The sequence below is a fragment of the Bufo bufo genome, chromosome 1 (assembly GCF_905171765.1).
Source record: "Bufo bufo chromosome 1, aBufBuf1.1, whole genome shotgun sequence".
NCBI classification, from domain to species: Eukaryota; Metazoa; Chordata; class Amphibia; order Anura; family Bufonidae; genus Bufo; species Bufo bufo.
The window spans coordinates 341,504,785-341,525,078 of NC_053389.1; the positions used below are offsets into that span (position 1 = coordinate 341,504,785).

The following is a 20,294-nucleotide window of genomic DNA, read 5'->3' on the forward strand; positions in this document are numbered from 1 at the left end:
ATTAGTAAAATTGCAAACATAAAATAAATACCCCCCAAAGATGTACATAGCCTTTAACCCTTTAAGGACTCAGCCCTATTTCACCTTAAGGACTTGGCCATTTTTTGCAAATCTGACCAGTGTCACTTTAAGTGCTGATAACTTTAAAACGCTTCGAGTTACCCAGGCCGTTCTGAGATTGTTTTTTCGTCACATATTGAACTTCATGACACTGCTAAAATTGGGTCAAAAAAGTTAATTTTTTTGCATAAAAAAAATACCAAATTTACCAAAAATTTGGAAAAATTTGCAAATTTCAAAGTTTCAGTTTCTCTACTTCTGTAATACATAGTAATACCCCCAAAAATTGTGATGACTTTACTTTCCCCATATGTCTACTTCATGTTTGTATCATTTTGGGAATGATATTTTCTTTTTTGCGGATGTTACATAGCTTTGAAGTTTAAAAGCAAATTTAAAAAAAATTTCAGAAATTTTCCAAATCCCACTTTTTATGGACCAGGTCAGGTTTGAAGTCACTTTGTGAGGCTTACATAATAAGAAACCATCCAAAACTACACCCCTCAAGGTATTTAAAACAGTTTTTACAAACTTTGTTAACCCTTTAGGTCTTCCACAAGACTTCATGGCAAATGGACAAAAAAATGTAAGAATTTAGATTTTTGGGAAAATCTTCCAATATAATCAATTTTTTCCTGGAAAAAAACAAGGGTTAACTGCCAAACAAAACTCAAAATGGGTTGCCCCGATTCTGTAGTTTGCAGAAACACCCCATATGTGGTCGTAAACTACTGTTTGGCCAAATGGGAGGACATAGAAGGAGGGGAACGCCATATGGTTTTTGCAAGGCAGATTTTGCAGGACTGGTTTTGTTTATACCATGTCCTGTTGCACCCCTAGAATAGAAATTTCAAAAAAGTGACTCCATCTAAGAAAGTACACCCCTCAAGGTATTCAAAACTGGGTTTACAAACTTTGTTAACCCTTTAGGTGTTCCACAAAAGTTAATGGCAGATGGAGAAACAATTTAGAAATTTCTATTTTTTGGAAAATTTTCCATTTTAACCCATTTTTTCCAGTAATAAAGTAAGGGTTAACTGCCAAACAAAACTCAATATAGGTTGACCTGATTCTGTAGTTTGAAAAAACACCCCATATGTGGTCGTAAACTACTGTTTGGCCAAATGGGAGGACATAGGAGGGGAATGCCACATGGTTTTTGCAAGGCAGATTTTGCAGGACTGGTTTTGTTTATACCATGTCCCATTTGAAGCCCCCCGTTGCACCCCTAGAATATAAATTCCAAAAAAGTGACTCCATCTAAGAAAGTACACCCCTCGAGGTATTCAAAACTGGGTTTACAAACTTTGTTAACCCTTTAGGTGTTCCACAAGAGTTAATGGCAGATGGAGAAACAATTTATAAATTTCTATTTTTTGGAAAATTTTCCATTTTAACCCTTACTTTATTACTGGAAAAAATGGGTTAACAGCCAATCAAAACTCAATATGGGTTGCCCTGATTCTGTAGTTTGCAGAAACACCCCATATGTGGTCGTAAACTACTATTTGGCTAAACGGCAGGACATAGAAGAAAGGGAACGCCATATGGTTTTTGGAAGGCAGATTTTGCTGGACTGGTTTATTTACACCATGTACCCTTTCAAGCCCCCTGATGCACCCCTAGAGTAGAAACTCCATAAAAGTGACGCCATCTAGGAAACTACAGGATAAGGTGGTTTTTGTTTTGGGACTATTTTAGGGGTAAATATGATTTTTGGTTTCTCTATATTACACTTTTTTGAGGCAAGGTAACAAAAAATTTTAATTCTAAAATTGTTTCTACATTCGCTATTTAGTTTTGTGGAACACCTAAAGAGTTAACAAAGTTTTCAAAGTAACTTTTGAATACCTTGAGGGGTGTAGTTTCTTAGATGGGGTCACTTTTTGGAGTTTCTAGTCTAGGCTACATCAGGGGGGGCTTCTAATGGGACATGGTGTAAAAAAAAACAGTCCATCAAAATCTGCCTTCCAGAAACCATATGGACTTCCCCTCGTTCTATGCCCTGCCGTGTGGCTATATAGCCATTTACGACCACATATGGGGTGTTTCTGCAAACTAAAGAATCAGGGCCATAAATATTTAGTTTTGTTTGTCTGTTAACCCTTGCTTTATTACCGGAAAAAAAGGATTCAAATGGAAATTTTGCCAAAAAATGGGTGTTTTGACATCGTTTTTATTTTATATTTTTAACGATGTTTATCCGATGGGTTTGGTCAAATGTTATTTTTATAGGGCAGATTCTTACGGACGCGGCGATACCTAATATGTCTACATTTTAAAATGTATTTCGATTTTACACTATATTATCATTTTAGGAACCCAAAAAATTATTTTAGTATCTCCATAGCCTAGGAGCTACAGTTTTTTTTTTTGTTCAGTGACTATCTAATGTAGGGGCTTATTTTTTGCGGGATGAGATGGCGGTTTTATAGGCACTAATTGGGGGTGCATATCACATTTTGATCGCTCGCTATTACACTTTTTCTGATGTTAGATGACAAAAAAATAGCTTTTTTTACACGTTTTTTTATTTATTTATTTTTTAACGCTGTTCATCCGGGGGAGTTGAGTTAAATGTTATTTTTATAGAGACGATTTTTACGGACGCGACGATGCCCAATATGTATGGCTCTAAGACTTTGGAGACACTAAGCAGGCATCCTAAAACTGCGGCCTTCCAGATGTTGTGAAACTACAATTCCCACCATGCCCTGCTGATGGCTGTAGGTTGTCTGGGCATGATGGGAGTTATAGTTTTACAACATCTGGAGGGCCGCAGTTTGAGGATGTCTGCACTAAAACTAATATTTTTGGGGGGAAATTTTTTTTTTCCGTGTCTCCAAAGTCTGAGAGCCATAGTTTTTTTTATGTTCTCTAGGACACTGTTTCCCAACCAGTGTGCCTCCAGCTGTTGCAAAACTACACCTCCCAGCATGCCCGCACAGCCAAAGGCTGTCCGGGAATGCTGGGAGTTGTAGTTTTGCAACAGCTGGAGGCACACTGGTTGGGAAACACTGCTCTAGGGGACTGTTGGGGATTATAAAAATTTAGTACTCCATGGAAGTGTGATACTCCCTGAAGCAATCGATAACACAGAGGCCCGGATGATCGAGGCACGTGTCGCACTGAGTGGTGGTGTCCTTCCGTATCCCCCTCCTGCGACACACTCTGCACTTTTTTTTGGGTTCGTCCCTTCTTTCCAGTATGGGGGACCACACCTGGAAAATGTTGGCCAGGGACGATCCGGGCGCCTCCAATTCCCAAGGTACTCCGGCCTGCTCTTTCCCGGTCCGAAAAGATCAGGTCCTTGAGGACTGCCTCATAGAATTGGAGGAATGTCCCTGTGCTGCCAGCGCTTCCGGATAGTACAAAAGAGTTGTACATGGCAACCTGCACCAAGTAGACCGCAACTTTTTTGTACCATGTCTGGGTTTTGCGCATGGCGTTATATGGCTTGAGGACTTGATCAGAGAGATCAACTCCTCCCATATACAGATTGTAGTCGATACAATCGGGCTTGAGGACTGTTGCCGCGGTACCTCGCACAGAGACGGGGGTGGTGCTGTTACCGTGGATTGTGGACAGCATAAGGACATCCCTCTTGTCCTTATACCTGACCAGCAACAGGTTTCCACTGGTAAGTGCACGGGTTTCACCCCTGGGGATAGGTACCTGGAGGAGGTAGGCAGGGAGGCCGCGTTGATTTTTCTGCACGGTCCCACAAGCGAACGTGGATCTGGCGGCAAGGGACCTGAACAAGGGAATGCTAGTATAAAAGTTATCCACGTAAAGGTGGTAACCCTTATCTAGCAGTGGGTACATAAGGTCCCACACTAGTTTCCCGCTAACACCCAGAGTTGGGGGACATTCTGGGGGTTGAATACGGGAATCTCGCCCCTCGTACACACAAAATTTGTAAGTGTACCCTGAGGTACTCTCACAAATTTTGTATAGCTTCACGCCATACCTCGCCCGCTTAGTGGGAATGTATTGGCGGAAACTGAGTCTCCCCTTGAACGCAACGAGAGACTCATCAACCGCGACCTCCCTTCCAGGTACGTAGGCCTGCTCAAATTTGGCCCCGAAGTGATCGATGACCGGCCGTATCTTATACAGACGGTCATGGGCAGGATCACCTCGGGGGGGGGGGGGGGGGGGGGGGGGGGGGGGACATGCTGCATTATCGGAATAATGCAGACATTTCTGGATGGCCTTAAACCGGGGACGTGTCATGGCCATACTGTAGAGTGGGGTCTGGTAGAGGACGTCCCCACTCCAGTATTGCCTGACACTGGGTTTTTGCACTAGACCCATATGCAGCACGAGGTCCCAAAATGTCCTCATCTCGGCTGCACTGACCGGCGTCCAGCCACCGGGTCTAGCCAAAAATGAGCCCGAACTGTTGGGCGTACAGGTTCGTCTGCTCCACCTTCAGATTCACAAATGGGTTACTGAAAAAAAAAAAAGGGCTGGTGGTGGTGGTGGTGTGGGGGGGCAAGTGGCAGGGGGGGTCTAGGGTCTGAAAGCTGAAACAAAATAAAGTTTAGAATAAAAGTGCTTTTTTTTTTTTTCCTAACTAACTTTTCCCTTCTATCCCTGCTTAACGGTGCCTCTCCCTCACTGACCCTAACCTGCCTGGAGGGCGATGGGTGCAGGAGGGTAATGGATGCCGATTAGGGGGACTCAGGAGCTGGTGCTGGACGGTGCTGCAGGGTGCTCGTGAAGAACAGGAAGAGGAGGGGAGAGAGGAGCGCAGGAAGTTTGAATCTCGCGTCTCTCTCCCCTGCACCAATCAGCACCCTGGACAGCAGCATTCAGCACCAGGGCTAGCACCGCCTCTCCAAATCTTCGTACGGAGATTGGTGGTGTGTAATCACGCCACCGATCGCAGTTTTATTCCGGTTCATCGGGTCACCGGAGACCCGAATGGACCGGAAACGCAGCAAACCGCAGGTCTGAATTGACCTGCGGTTTTCTGCGATCGCCGATACGGCGTTGTTACAGGATGCCGGCTGAATGATTTCAGCCGGCATCCTGTTCCGATTAACCCCCGCGGCACCGCAATCGCGATTTAAACTTAGGACGTACCGGTACGCCCTGAGTCCTTAAGGATTCGGGAAATAGGGCGTACCGGTACGCCCTAAGTCCTTAAGGGGTTAAACATAATTCATTTATTTTCCACACAAAAAAAGTCGGCATAGGAATTGATGATACAGAACAAAGAAAACTAAATTAAGCCATATAACAAAGGTGTTTCATTTCTTTATTTTCAGAAGCACTGGGACAATAAAAATCTGTTGGTTCATATAGCCTTTAAATGCAAAATATACCCTGCTACTCTGTGACTTTAAGAGGTTAACCTTTTGCTTTGTAGCTGCATAGTGGTCAGAATGCTAATGTCTTGAATGTCTGGAAGTGACGTCTAAGATCTAAGATTTCTAAAAAAAATTCTGACATGCCCATCAAGGGGTGGGTCTTAGCAGGAAAGGGTGGGCCTAAGATGTGCCAAAAGTTTCTGCGCAATTCTTGCATAAAAATCTGTTTCAGAGTAGGGCTACTTTCACACTCGTGTTTGGTGCGGATCCGTCATGGATCTGCGCAGACGGATCCGTTCAGATAATACAACCGTCTGCATCCATTCAGAACGGAACCGTTTGTATTATCTTTAACATAGCCAAGACGGATCCGTCTTGAACACCATTGAAAGTCAATGGAGGACGGATCCGTTTTCTATTGTGCCAGGTTGTGTCATAGAAAACAGATCGGTCCCCATTGACTTACATTGTGTAGTAGGACGGATCTGTTTGGCTCAGTTTCATCAGACGGACACCAAAACACTGCAAGCAGTGTTTTGGTGTCCGCCTCCAAAGCTGAATGGAGACGGAACGGAGGCAAACTGATGCATTCTGAGGGGATCCTTTTCCATTCAGAATGCATTAGGGCAAAACTGATCCGGTTTGGACCGCTTGTGAGAGCACTGAACGGATCTCACAAATGGAAACCAAAACACCAGTGTGAAAGTAGCCTAAGCCAACCAATATTTGGTAAAGAGTAAAAGTGTCTATCTCTGAACCAGATTTACCATCCAGCCTGATCCCTGTGATAAATCTAGTCTAGACAGTCTGTCTAAGCTTATGCCATTTTTAGGATTAGAGAATCCACTCCTTGCTATAGTTTCTAAAACTGTCTAAAAATACCTCAACATAGAAATGTTAAGGGTATGGCTGTTTTTTTGTTTTGTTTTGTTTTTTGTAGAATCCTAATAGTAAGTATTTGAACTAATATTTTAGGTATGGTATGTAAGCATGATGATAACTAGGATTGAGTGAATTGAGCTTCCGATTATACATCCTAAGTGATTCGATCAAACTTTGGTTTTAATGCTGTCTGGGACATTGTCTCTGTACAGCATAAGGCTACTTTCACACTAGCGTTCAGAGAGGATCCATCTGGTGTCTGCACAGACGGATCCTCTCCTATAATGCAGACGTTTGGATCCGTTCAGAACGGATCCGTCTGCATTATAGTTTCGAAAAAATTCTAAGTGTGAAAGTAGTTCAGACGGATCCGTCCAGACTTTACATTGAAAGTCAATGGGGACGGATCAGTTTGAAAATTGAGCCATATTGTGTCATCTTCAAACGGATCCGTCCCCATTGATTTACATTGTAAGTCTGGACGGATCCGTTTGCCCCCAAACGCTAGTGTGAAAGTAGCCTTAAATGTAGGAAATTAGGAATCCAACCTCGGTACCAAATCCGACTTTGGATTCCTAATTTTAAATGTTTTTCAAGATGCAGAAATGAATACCGAATTCATTCACTGAAAATGCGACTTTGGTTGAAAGGAAGTTTGGCTCCACGGAGTCAATACATTTTAATGCTGTACAGAGACAGTGTTGGAACGAATTGACTTCGGATCGATGATCCATAGCTCGATTCGCTCAACACTAATGAGCACATGTTCCACTTCTGCTAATGATTTATATTACAGGGCAAATGATTAGTGGTCTTATTCTTATTCTAACTACTCTAATTTAAAAATGAATGCACGGTATGAAGGATTGGATTATCTGCCTGAAATATCACTGCAGGCATCAATTAATTACAAAGTTACAAAATCTGACAAAAAGAAATTAAATAAAATAGAGAATACAATGTACAGAACTTGTCAGTCATCAGTCGATATATTGTGATAGCCAGCGGAATCCTTCCCCGTAACCTTGTCTCTTCAGTATGCTGCACATGAACACTTCAATGGGTCTTGTATTTAACTGCTTTAAAGGCACTTTTCCCTAAAAATTAAAAAGATTCTCACTAACTGTATACAACATAGAAAAACACAGAAGCATGTGATAAACTATACAGAAACAGTGAATAATTATGATCCAAATAACATGGATTACCAAATTCTGTCAATTACTGGTCTTTTAAATCTGTGGAGAAACCCACAGGAAAATCAACAAATCCAACATTTTAAACAGCACTCTATTAAAGGGGTTGTGCAGCCAGTACATATTGATGGATCAATATCAGATCAGTGGGGGTCTGACTCCCAGCATTCGTGCCATTCAGATGTTTGAAGACCAGGCAATACTCATGCGAACTTGCAGCGGCAGCATAGTATAATAAGTGCTTGTTTTATTCAAGTGAATGGAAAAAGCACTTGAAACTACACCAAGTCTCCGAGATGATAAGCAGTGTAATCCTGAAGAGGAAGTAGCGCTCGCATGAGCACTGCCTGCTCCTCAAAGGGCTAATTGGCAGAGATGCCAGGTGTCGGACCCCGACGAACTGATATTGATGACCCAGGGGCGTTGCTAGGGTCTGAAAACATCCGGGGCACAAGACCACTGTACCACGCCCCACTGAAGCCACGCTCCACGCTCACGGGGGGGGATCTTCACAGTAGTTATTAACCTCTTTCAGAAGTCCCCCCTTGACAGTAGTTATTAACCTCCTTCGGCGGTCCCCCCTTCAGTGAATGGTCGACTGCTGAAAGGGGTTAATAACTACTGGTCCAATCAATATAAAAGGTCCCTGGAATAGCCAAAAAAATGCTACCTGCAATCCAGCATAACATTCGGGGCACTGGACAAAACATCCGGGGCTCAATCCCCGAATGTTTTGACCTAACGACGCCCCTGTGATGACCTAATCTTTAGATAGGTCATCAATATATACAGCAGCCACAACCCCTTTAAATGTGCACAGGTTTCTTTCAGCTGCAGGGTTTTTAAGAAGTGGTTGTGACACGACTATCCAGCTTGTTGCTGCTCAGGGTAAAGAAGTTATGATACTGTTTGCATTAATACAGTTTAATTAACATTAATCACATTGCTATAGGACAGGGGTGCACAGCCTTTTTTCGTCGGAGTGCCGCAGTATAAAATTGTGCCACATCAAGGGGTCACAATAAAATTTTGGATTCCTAAAACAGAAATAGTTTATAGACCAATAGGGTTGTACCGGACTTTTTTAATGGGGGCACTCTGCCTGTACTATTAATAATAGAGGGCACTCTGCCTGCACTGTTAATAATCGGGGCATTCTGCCTGAATTGGTTAATAATAAGGAGAATATGCCTACAACATTATTAATAGTGGGTACGCTGCCTGAATTATTAATAATATGAGGCGCTCTGCCTGCACTGTTAATAATACTCCTCTCGTGGGAGGAGGAATAATATCAGAATCCGTGGTCTCCCAGAGCTGCCAGGGGAGGAGGACATACAGGGAATCCTGGACGTGCGCTTCAACAAAATTATACCATACCACTAAGCTGGACAGGGCCCACAGAGCCCTCCGACCCAAAGGATCCACCCCCCAAACCAGGGACATTATTTGCGGTGTTCAAGACTTCTCCCAGAAAGAGGCGATCATGATGAAAGCCAGAGACTCCTGTTTTGTGGACTTTCGGGGGGCCAAGGTCCAGCTTTTCCAGGACGTCGCCACCTTCGCCCTCTGCTGGACACCTTGAGGGATCATCCCGTACCGCTGGGGGTTCCCCTTCTCCTTGAACACCCGGATAAATGGCCGCACTGTGGCCTTACGCTCCTACGCTGACCTCGTCCCATTCTGTGCTACGCTGGACTTGCCAGTACCTGACCTCTCCGATTGGGAGATTGCCACGACATCCCTTCCCACCCCTCTTGCTTGGCAGACGACGGGGGTTCACAGGAGACGTCGACTGCCCTCGCCCAAAGTGAGGTCTGCTGATCCAAGGAAGCATCCCCTTCACTGAGATTGGCATTCTCTGAACCCGGAGGAACATCTCCCCATCGCTGAAGGGCTCATCGGCGCGCCTGGACGTTCTCTATTTTTTTGTCTCCCTTTAGGGACTCCACTGTTTTTTGCCCACTCAAGGCCTAGGAAGCTATGATGGTGGCGTAGTCGCCGCCTGTTGGTCACAATTGTTTTTCTGTTTCTGACCTATTGGCTTTGCTCAGGTTCTCTCCCCCCCTCTCGGGACGTGACTGGTTTGGTCCCCAGACAGTGGGGCTCAGTCCGGCGGGGTCGGTCCCCTCTCAGACTTTTTTTTCCCCTAGTCTGTTTATTCTACAGATTTAGTTTACTGTTTGTTTTTTGTGAAGTCTTGTGGTGTTCATGTCTTTCCTCACTCCCTATTGTCCCACATCCTCCCCCACCCATACCCCCTCCTCCATGTCTATCCTTTGCTCACGGTCTTCCTATCCCACAGAGAGCAGCCTGGAGGAGGCCCCCTCTCCTTGGAGTGGACACCTCCTGCGCCTCTGCTACTATCATAGCTGAAGAAAAAAGTAGTGAATAGTGATCTGGATTAATTAAGACTTAACTTTTACTTTGGATACGCTATAATATATATCCCTCAAAATATACTAGAGGTTGAATGTAAAATACAGTTTGGCCAGGTAACATCAATGCCTGCGGCCCTAATTGTGTACCGCAACGAAGGGAGGGGGTCTTTCATCTGTCCCTTTCTCTTTTCCCTTTCTGTTTTGCACCTACCTGTGCATTCTATTCCACTTGGGAGCCATCTTTCCCAGTGGTTCTTGTACTTGCTGGTGAGTACTCCTCCCAGCAAATGCTTGGTGGTGAACATAGTCTCCGGCAAGCGAAACATATTGTAGCCCACTTTTCATATTCCCCTGATGAGAGGATTGTTTCTGCCTCAGAAACGTGCATGTTGGGATCTTTTCAGGGCAAAATAGGGAACGCAATTCCAGGGTTAGGTTCCGGACGGGGGCCCAACTAGTGGGACACCCTGTGGTTAGACTAATAGGGCTATTGTAGGGCCCTGAGTGTCGTCTAGGGACAAATAGGAATATCTTCCTGTGATCCCCCCATATCGTGAAGATTACCTACCATCGAACCGGACCACCCTACCAAGAAACAACAGAACGGAGGTGTCTGAAGAGCCCATCACCTGTAGGGTAGGACACTGGGTTTCAATGGTGCCGCCGTGCACCTTTAGGATATAGGTACAGCTGTGCATTTATCTTGCACCTAATCATTGTGTGTTTTTTTGTTTTTTCTTTATGCCACTGTGCACTGTTACATGTTGTCTTCCGCATTATTGCTTGAATTGTGCACATAGGTTGCCAGTATACACTGATTACTGCTACCTCGTCTTTGTGCACCTAAGGTGCTTGTGCATATCAGCTCTTGTCACCCTTTAGTGTCTGACACTGATTGTATAAGTGTAGACACAGCTGTTTTTTTTCCCAAGGAGCCCCCCTGAGTGTGGGACTGTGGAAAACTGTATTTTACATTCAACCTCTAGTATTTTTTGAGGGATATATTTTATAGCGTATCCAAAGTAAAAGTTAAGTCTTAATTAATCCAGATCACTATTCACTACTTTTTTCTTATGATTCATGCGAGTGATCATTTATGAACATCATTTCTCTGATTTATACTATCATAGCTGGTAAGACTCTTTGCTATTCACTCCTCCTCAATAGTTAGGTGTGTCACCTTGAACGTTAAGGGTCTTGGATCCAATGCCAAGAGGCGTCTGGTGCTCTGGGAGCTCGACAACCTACGGGCAGATGTGTCCTTCCTTCAGGAGACCCACTTTGACCAGACAGGATCCTTTGGCTTCGCCAAGCACTACTACCCACACGCCTTCTCAGCCCATCATAGTTGTCGAAAGGCAGGTGTTGCCATATTGTTGTCAGCCTCCTGTCCCATTTCAGTATCCTCCTCCCATATAGACCCCGCAGGTCGCTATGTCATTCTGGAAGGGATTTACCAGGGTCGCCCCATCATACCCTGTAATGTGTATGTCCCCACCACCTCCCAACTTCCGTTTGTGCGTCGGGTCCTACGCAAACTCCAAGGTCTGCCTCCAGCTGCGTGGATCCTCGGTGAGGTTTTCAATATGCTTTTCACCTAGAATGCGGACCGGTTGTCCCTTCTCTCCACCCCCCCCCCCCCCCACCCTCGTCCCAGTGCCGCCTGGTTAGGAACTTTCGTAGCGTGATCAGGCGTTTTGCCCTCTACGACCTATTGAGGGTGGAAAACACCTCGGGTAGAATGTTTACCTTCTATTCCCCCCCCCCTATAAATTGCACACCCGGATAGATTACTTTTTTGGCAATGCTCTGACTCTGAAGATGATGCGCGATGTTACCATTGGAATTATCTCATGGTCAGACCACGATTCCCTACTGAAATCACCGCTCACCCGCACGGATGTTGGGGGATAAAGCCGCACGTTCTTTAGCGAAAACACTGGCTTGGTTTCATCCTGGGCTGTGCTCTGGGAAGCCCATAAGACAGTAGTTCGAGGCCAATGTGTTGCAATGGCCTTGCGACTTAAAAAAAACAGAACACTCCGGGTTCAGGAACTTACGGCACAAATTTCTTTGCTGCAAACCCAACTAAGCTATAGGCCGAGTCTTTCCCTTCTCCGGGAGCTTGTGGAGGCCTGCGCTAAACTAAAAGATGTCTCCATGCATACTGTGGAACGCATGCTGCTTTACTCCAAGCAGAGATATTACAAAAAAGGAAATAAAGCCCACACTATATTGGCCCGTCAATTACGGGATGTTGCCTCCAAACGTGCTGCCCAGGCGGTGAAAGACACAGCTGGCTATCCCTAATACAACCCTGACGCGATTGCTCGATGCTTTCGTGATTATTACTCTAAATTGTATAATCTTGCCGACAAACACTTGCACCCACCACCTCTACCCTTCATACAGAATTACTTAGCCTCTTGTAAATTGCCCAAGCTCTCTCCAAAGGCAATCGCCTCTCTGAACAGCCCTATATCAGCCGAGGAACTCAGGGATGTGATTAAAACTCTCCCCCTAGGCAAATCTCCGGGACCTGACGGGTTCACTGACCTGTACTACAAAACGTTTGAATCAGAACTCTCCCCCCATCTCCTGGCCTTACTCAACTCATTTCTACTGGGTTCTCCAATCCTGCCGTCTATGCTGTCATCCCATATTGTAGTCATGGACAAGATGGGTAAAGACCCTCAGGACTGCGCTAACTATAGACCGATCACCCATATTCTCGCCGCTCGCCTGAATGTGTGGCTCCCCAGCCTAGTCTACAAGGCGGAGATAACACTCGCCGGGTTGTTGACCTGATTGATGTGGCAACGCGTACCTTGATCCCCACAGTTATTTTGAGCCTTGTCGCAGAAAAGGCCTCCGACCGACTCGATTGGTCCTTCTTCCTTAAAACCCTCCAAACCTTCGGTATCGCAGGACTCTTTCTGCAAGCCATCCTCAGCCTCTACTCTTCCCCTTCGGCGCTTGTCAAGTTCCCCTTCAGCTCCTCTACTCCGTTCAATAGTGCTAATGGTACACGTCAGGGCTGCCCACTCTCACTGCTTATTTTTGCATTGTGTATAGAACCCCTTGCAGCACACATACGACTGAACCCCGACATTCAGGGACTTAAAGTACGGGACAGGGAATTTAAGATCTTCCTTTATGCGGACGATGTCCTCCTCACCCTGACCAATCCCCACTTTACACTACCAAACCTACAAAAAGCCTTAACTTACTACGGCAACCTTTCGGGATACAAGGTCAATGCTTCTAAGTCAGAAGCCCTACCTATCCTTATACTCGCCCGTGATCTAACATTTCTCCAAAGCAATTTCTCTTATCGATGGTCTGTCACCGCCACTTCTGTGAGAAGGTCTGACAGACGTCCTTTTCTACCTCTTGCATGATGTTCTTTGTTTTGGTTTCACTTTGTCATCTCATTTCCTTCTCCCAGGTGTCACCTATTTAGACTAATCCTCTTTCCTTTATATTCCCTCCCATACTGCCTCACTTTGCGGTTTATACTACTTCCTGGATTGAAGTGTTCACTGCTGGAGACTTCTGTTGCTGCTTGTTCAGATAAGGCTACTTTCACACTTGCATTCAGAGCGGGTCCGTCTGGTATCTTCACAGACAGATCCGCTCCTATAATGCAAACGCTTAGATCCGTTCAGAACGGATCCGTTTGCATTACCATGAACGCAAGCAGCGTTCAGGTGTCCGCCTGCTGAGCGGAGGACAAACGGTGCCAGACTGATGCATTCTGAGCGGATCCGCCTCCACTCAGAATGCATTAGGACTGGACGGATCCGTTCGGGGCTGCTTGTGAGAGCCTTCAAACGGAGCTCACAAGAGGAGCCCCGAACGCTAGTGTGAAAGTAGCCTAAGTCCTTTCATGTATTGTGTTTCCTTGCTGGCTTGATTCTAGGTGAACCTGACTCCCTCCGTATTAAGTGCAGGGAGCCGGTGGTCATGTCCCCTCACTATTATAGGGTTTTCAGGTGTCACACAGTCTAGGTACGAGGGCATGCAATCGTCTACCTCTGAGACCCTTGTATGTGCTTAGCAGTCAGGGTGAGCTCTTAGGGTTTTATATGCTCCTTAGTTTGGGATCAAGCCAGTCGGATGTTTATCCATAACTTCAAGCTATCTGCAACATCATCCGTGACATGGTCTGACACCACTCTGAAGTACCTAGGGGTTCATATTACTCCTACGTATGCCTCATTGTACTCCAGTAACTTCCCTCCCCTCTTCCGGGAACTTAATTCCCTCCTCACAAAATGGAAACCCCTATACAGTCGTGGCCAAAAGTTTAGAGAATTACATAAATATTGGAAATTGGAAAAGTTGCTGCTTAAGTTTTTATAATAGCAATTTGCATATACTCCAGAATGTTATGAAGAGTGATCAGATGAATTGCATAGTCCTTCTTTGCCATGAAAATTAACTTAATCCCAAAAAAACCTTTCCACTGCATTTCATTGCTGTCATTAAAGGACCTGCTGATATCATTTCAGTAATCGTCTTGTTAACTCAGGTGAGAATGTTGACGAGCACAAGGCTGGAGATCATTATGTCAGGCTGATTGGGTTAAAATGGCAGACTTGACATGTTAAAAGGAGGGTGATGCTTGAAATCATTGTTCTTCCATTGTTAACCATGGTGACCTGCAAAGAAACGCGTGCAGCCATCATTGCGTTGCATAAAAATGGCTTCACAGGCAAGGATATTGTGGCTACTAAGATTGCACCTCAATCAACAATTTATAGGATCATCAAGAACTTCAAGGAAAGAGGTTCAATTCTTGGTGAAGAACAATGCATTTTCCAGCACGATGGAGCACCGTGCCATAAGGCAAAAGTGATAACTAAGTGGCTCGGGGACCAAAACGTTGACATTTTGGGTCCATGGCCTCGAAACTCCCCAGATCTTAATCCCATTGATAACTTGTGGTCAATCCTCAAGAGGCGGGTGGACAAACAAAAACCCACTAATTCTGACAAACTCCAAGAAGTGATTATGAAAGAATGGCTTGCTATCAGTCAGGAATTGGCCCAGAAGTTGATTGAGAGCATGCCCAGTCGAATTGCAGAGGTCCTGAAAAAGAAGGGCCAACACTGCAAATACTGACTCTTTGCATAAATGTCATGCAATTGTCGATAAAAGCCTTTGAAACATATGAAGTGCGTGTAATTATATTTCACTACATCACAGAAACAACTGAAACAAAGATCTAAAAGCAGTTTAGCAGCAAACTTTGTGAAAACTAATATTTTTGTCATTCTCAAAACTTTTGGCCACGACTGTACATATCATTGCTAGGCCACATAGCAGCGGTAAAGATGTCCCTCCTACCAAAATTGCTTTATTACTTTGAGACGCTCCCAGTACGAATCCCTATGTCAGAACTATGCCTCCTCTAACAGGCCATTCTCAACTTTATATGGCAAGGTAAATGTCACTGCATCCCCCGTAAGGTTATGTTCGCGGTCACAGATAGAGGCGGCCTATCGGTCCCTAATATCATACACTATTACTGGGCTTCTCATTTGCTTGTTGTTCCTTTTTGGGCGTCCCAACAGGCATACACCAAATGGGTAGAAATCGAAAAACTCTGGATTGCCTCGGTTCATCCGAACACACTGCTATGGCAGCAGGCCCCCGTAGCTCCCCACACTCCCCTCCTGGGGCCTTTGGCCTTTTCCAAACACATATGGGACACCACCAACCAACGGGTTGCCTTAGCTTCTCAGCACTCCTCTATGATCTCCTTTCTCTACAACCCAGATATTCCCTCTAGCTTGACCACCCCCATGGTCCGGGTCTGGTCATCATTGGGTCTCTTCCATCTGGTGGACATTGTAGTCGTCTCTACTCTGACATTCAGGTCCTTTGCGCAACTTCAGGACCAATCGAAATTACCAGCGACGGAGGGACTCCACTACCTCCAGGTTCGTCACTATGTAAGCACCACTTTCGGTTCCCTTAAGGTGTCACTTCCTACCCCATTTGAGCGCTTGTGCAGACTTGGCACAAGGACGAAAGGTCTGATCTCTCTTATCTACCGCCTTCTGGCCACAATTGCAGAGGGCGAGACCCCACATCATGCTTACATGGAAAAATAGGCTACCACCCTCGGATCGCCTCTTTCTCGCAGTGCCTGGCAGACTGTATGGAATAGGGCAGCCCAGTCATCTATTTGCACCATGTATAAGGAGACACAGTACACGCTGCTAATGCACTGGTAAGATACCCCTGCACTCCTACATTCCATAAACCCCACTGTTCCATCTGTCTGCTGGCGGTGCTTGAATGACGTGGGTTCTTTGTATCATATTTCTGGACGTGCCCCAGTAACATCCCATTTTGGCGGGAGGTAAGGGACGTGGCTCATTCCCTTTTTGGATCCCCTGTACCGCTAGACCCAAAGGTCTACTTACTTAACCTGCCACCCTCGGGGTTAGACAAGCACTCCTCCAGGCTGTCTCTCTCACTATGTACTGCAGCCAAATCCTTGATCGCTAAATCCTGGAAGCAGACTACCCTTCCCACTAAGTCCATGCTTATAGCCAGGGTCCGTGACTTCAGGTCCATGGACTGTCTCACGGCGTCCCTTAATAACACCGTGGAACAATTCCAAACAATATGGCTACCCTGGGATACATACCTGGCATCCCCCTAATGGTCTCCCCTCCCACCCTACCATCCCCACTCTTACTCCTCCCTAACCTGTTCCTTTCCTTTTATGTCTTGTCATTTGTCTTATCCCTAGTCCGGAGTTTTACGTGCTACATATTTGAATATAATTATGGGACCTGTACTACTACACGGGATGTTCATTGTGCATTTTCCCATTTTGATGGCCTGCCAAATGACTCTGTATGAGCTATGTCGTACCATTTAATGTTTTTTTCTTCCTTTCTGTATTATTGAAAATGTGCACGCTATGTGCTAATAAAAATCTACAGTATAAAAAATAATAATATGGGCACTCTGCATACCCTGTTAATAGTAGTGGGCACTCTGCCTGAACTGTTAATAATAGGGGCACTCTGCCAGAACTGTTAATACTAGGGGGCACTCTACATGCACTATTAATAATAGGGACATTCTGACCGAACTCTTAGTAATAAGGGGCATTCTGCCTGAATTATTAATAATATGAGGTGCTCTGCCTGCACTGTTAATAATAGGGACATTATGCCTGCACTGCTAATAGGGGCACTCAGACTGCACTTTTAATACTAAGTGGCACTATACCTGCACAATTAATAATAGGGACATTCTGACCGAACTCTTAGTAATAAGGAGCACTCTGCCTGCACTACTAATAATAGGGTACACTCTGTCTGCACTGGTAAGAGGAAAGTACTCATTGTTTATTGCATGCTAACTTGTTTATATGACAGGAAAGCAAGTAGGATGCCTGGCTGTATGACTGGAGGTATAACCAGCAGGAAGAGAGAGATTGTGATCCTGCTGTATAGAGAGCCAGTGAGACCACCTCTGCAATACTGTGTCCAGTTCTGGAGACCCGACCTACAAAATTACATGGATAAAATGGAACGGGTGCAGAGACGGGCTACAAAAATGGTGAAGGGTCTTAAGGATAAAAGATACCAGGATAGATTTATGGGCTCATTTATTAAGATTAGCATTTCAGAAGCTGGTCTTAATACCACTTGTGCTGGCACATGATGCGCCTAAGTTATGTAGAGGTGCCGGCCTCCACATAACTTAGGAGGTGTCGGCCTATACATAACTTAGGTGCATCCTCCACTGGCCTAGATTTAGATAATTTTCTACGCCTTAAACAGACATAGAAAATTATAAATGAGATGGTATGATTTCAGTTGTGTGACCTACCCCCGGCTCAGATTGTGTAGCTGAGGTCATAGTCTAACCCTGGCATTAGAGAATGGTAAGACTTGATACAATTTATATGCAAGTGAAATCCGTACCTTTCCTGTTGTGTGACCATAAATTCCACATGTATGCAATAATATCTCCTCACTGATGGCCTCTGGTCTGTCAATCTTGTTGCCAAGAACCAGTATCGGCACACTCCTGATTGTTTCATCAGCTAGCAATTCCTAAAGGAAAAAATGAGGTTATAGTTTTATTAAGTTTACATATTATAAATGAACAATCTTTAGATAAAAACTGTCCACAATAAATTCCCATGTCTTAGTTTTCAGAGGCAGAAATGTAACTTTGCCATGCGACAAACTAAATCATAGTTCCCAAGACTATGGTGAAAATTCAAACATTTGTAATACCCCAGAGTGGTATTACCATTCCTACACCCTGCTACTATCTGTAATGGCTAACACTAGTGTCATCTGTGTATTTATTCCAGGCCCTTCTACATTGTGCATTCCTAATATTGCTATGAAACTGCTATGTTCATGTACTGTGCCTGGTTCACCAGCAGGGGGTAGTGTATCTGACAGAGACAGATCTTTAGATAGAATGTAACTTCCCATTCCATTGTCCCTCTTTTGGGCAGAAGTATTTCCAACCAAGGAAAGGGCTGCATGAAGTGTTTAGTAATTCCTAAGTTCTAGTCTATTCCAGTTCAGAGTTGACTGTGGAACTGTAAAGACACATAAAAGATGTAGCAGTGAGGGGAGGGTCCCCCCTTCTGCAGCTGGAGTCTCCCCAGGGAAGCAGCTCATAGAGGGGGTCAACAGCCAAAGACATCCCACTCCACAGATAGAGAACAGACCGAAAGGGCAGCTGCCAGAATAGAGCCAAGTTTAGCACAGCAGAGAGAGAGAAAGCAGAGGACTCAAGTTTGCCTGCCAGTTATGTTAAGACCTGCTGGAAACAAGAGAGAGCCTGAATATTGTCTGGATGCACGTTTTCTCAAGTAAAGCTGTTGAACTTTATAAAGGTCTGGACTTGACTTATTCTCCACCTCCACCATTGCTCTCTCTCTCCTTTATTGCTTCTGAGCCTAACCCTGGGGAGAGACGGTATCTAGGTAGGAGCACCGTGACACACACAGAGACTATTAAGGCCACACCACTCTGCATTTCCTATAGACCTGGGATACGATCGGCCCTGGGGGGCGGCACGTTGAACATCCTGGAGTTTCTTTACCAGGGCTGGCTGTGACTATATGTGGGCCTTTTGGTTGATACAGTAGGCTTTATGTCAACAGCATCCTTGGTCTGATAAGCATAAACATACAGAATGCTCAGGTTGAGCACTCCAAGCCCAGTGGGGCCTAGAATCTACCCAGGTTTTCCTGATGACGTCAGTCTTGACCTTTAAGTTTATACTGTAGAACTTTAGGTTCCCCTTAATTAAAGCTTAATTGGCTCAGTATGTGTGGCAATTACCACACTTTGTTTGCAGTATATAATAATGTTGTAAAACCGTGGTGGTCAGTTACAGCCCTTAAAAGGGTATTCCGGTTGTTAGAAATTATCCCCTATCCACAGGATAGCTATCAGATCCAAGGGGGTCCCAAAGTGGCCACTTACTTAGCTATCTCCAGAACTCCCATAGAAATAAATAGTAATTTCAGAGGAACGGCAGGGAGTATATGGCTCCCGTTCCCATGATCAGTGGGGTTTCCAGCGGAGGGACTCCCACCGATCTGATAGGATAGGGGATAACTTTTACCTACCGGAATATCCCTTAAGCAAAATTGAGTGCCCATGGTTCTTTTTTTGTAGTGGTCACACATTTTGTCACACTAGATCATGGGTGTCAAACATGCGGCGCGCAATGAATATCTTTGCGGCCCGGCAAAGATGCAGCATCGCAGACTGCTATGTATGAGCCGGGAGAGAGGAGGGGCTGGAGTCCGTAACTAGGGGCGGGGCCCGGTGCAGTCACTGTACTCTTACACCGGGCCCCGCCGCTCACCAAAGTATTTATAAACGTGAATCCTTATCCTGTTATTAAGTTGAACTAACGCTGCGCTCTCCCATGTTCCCATGTTCCCCTGTATCCCCATAGCACTTACTTAAGCTTCAATAGCAGGCAGAGCAGACGGCAGCAGTAACGTCACTCACTGACGTCGAGCGCCTGCTCCGCCCACTTTATGAATGAAGCAGGCGGAGCAGACGCGCGACGTCAGTGAGTGACGTTACTGGTGCCGTCCGCTCTGCCTGCTATGGAAGCGTGTTCGTTAGTGCTGTGGGGATACAGGGGAACATGGGAGAGCGCAGCGTTAGTTCAACTTAATAACAGGATAAGGATTCACGTTTATAAATACTTCGGTGAGCAGAGGGCCGGTGTATTGGGGGACACTGTTATGAGGGGGATCTGTGGATGACATATAGCAGTGTCATCCACAGATCCCCCCCATAACAGTTCCATCCACAGATCCCCCCACCTCATAACAATGCCATCCACAGATATCCCACCCCATAGCAGTACCATCCACAGATATCCCACCCCATAACAGTTCCATCCACAGATCCCCCACCTCATAACAATGCCAT

General features: G+C 45.2%; 1 protein-coding gene across 1 annotated transcript in view; it reads right to left on the minus strand.

The window, feature by feature from the left end:
- Positions 1-6,784: 6,784 nt before the first annotated feature.
- SAR1B (secretion associated Ras related GTPase 1B) overlaps positions 6,785-20,294 on the minus strand; it is a 157,212-nt gene continuing 143,702 nt past the window's right edge. The window contains exons 6-7 of the mRNA XM_040442568.1: positions 17,796-17,927; positions 6,785-7,357 (exon numbers count right to left, since the gene is read on the minus strand). Of these exons, the coding sequence (XP_040298502.1) occupies positions 7,241-7,357; positions 17,796-17,927 (249 nt within the window). The 3' untranslated portion in view covers positions 6,785-7,240. The remainder of the gene's footprint in view (positions 7,358-17,795; positions 17,928-20,294) is intronic.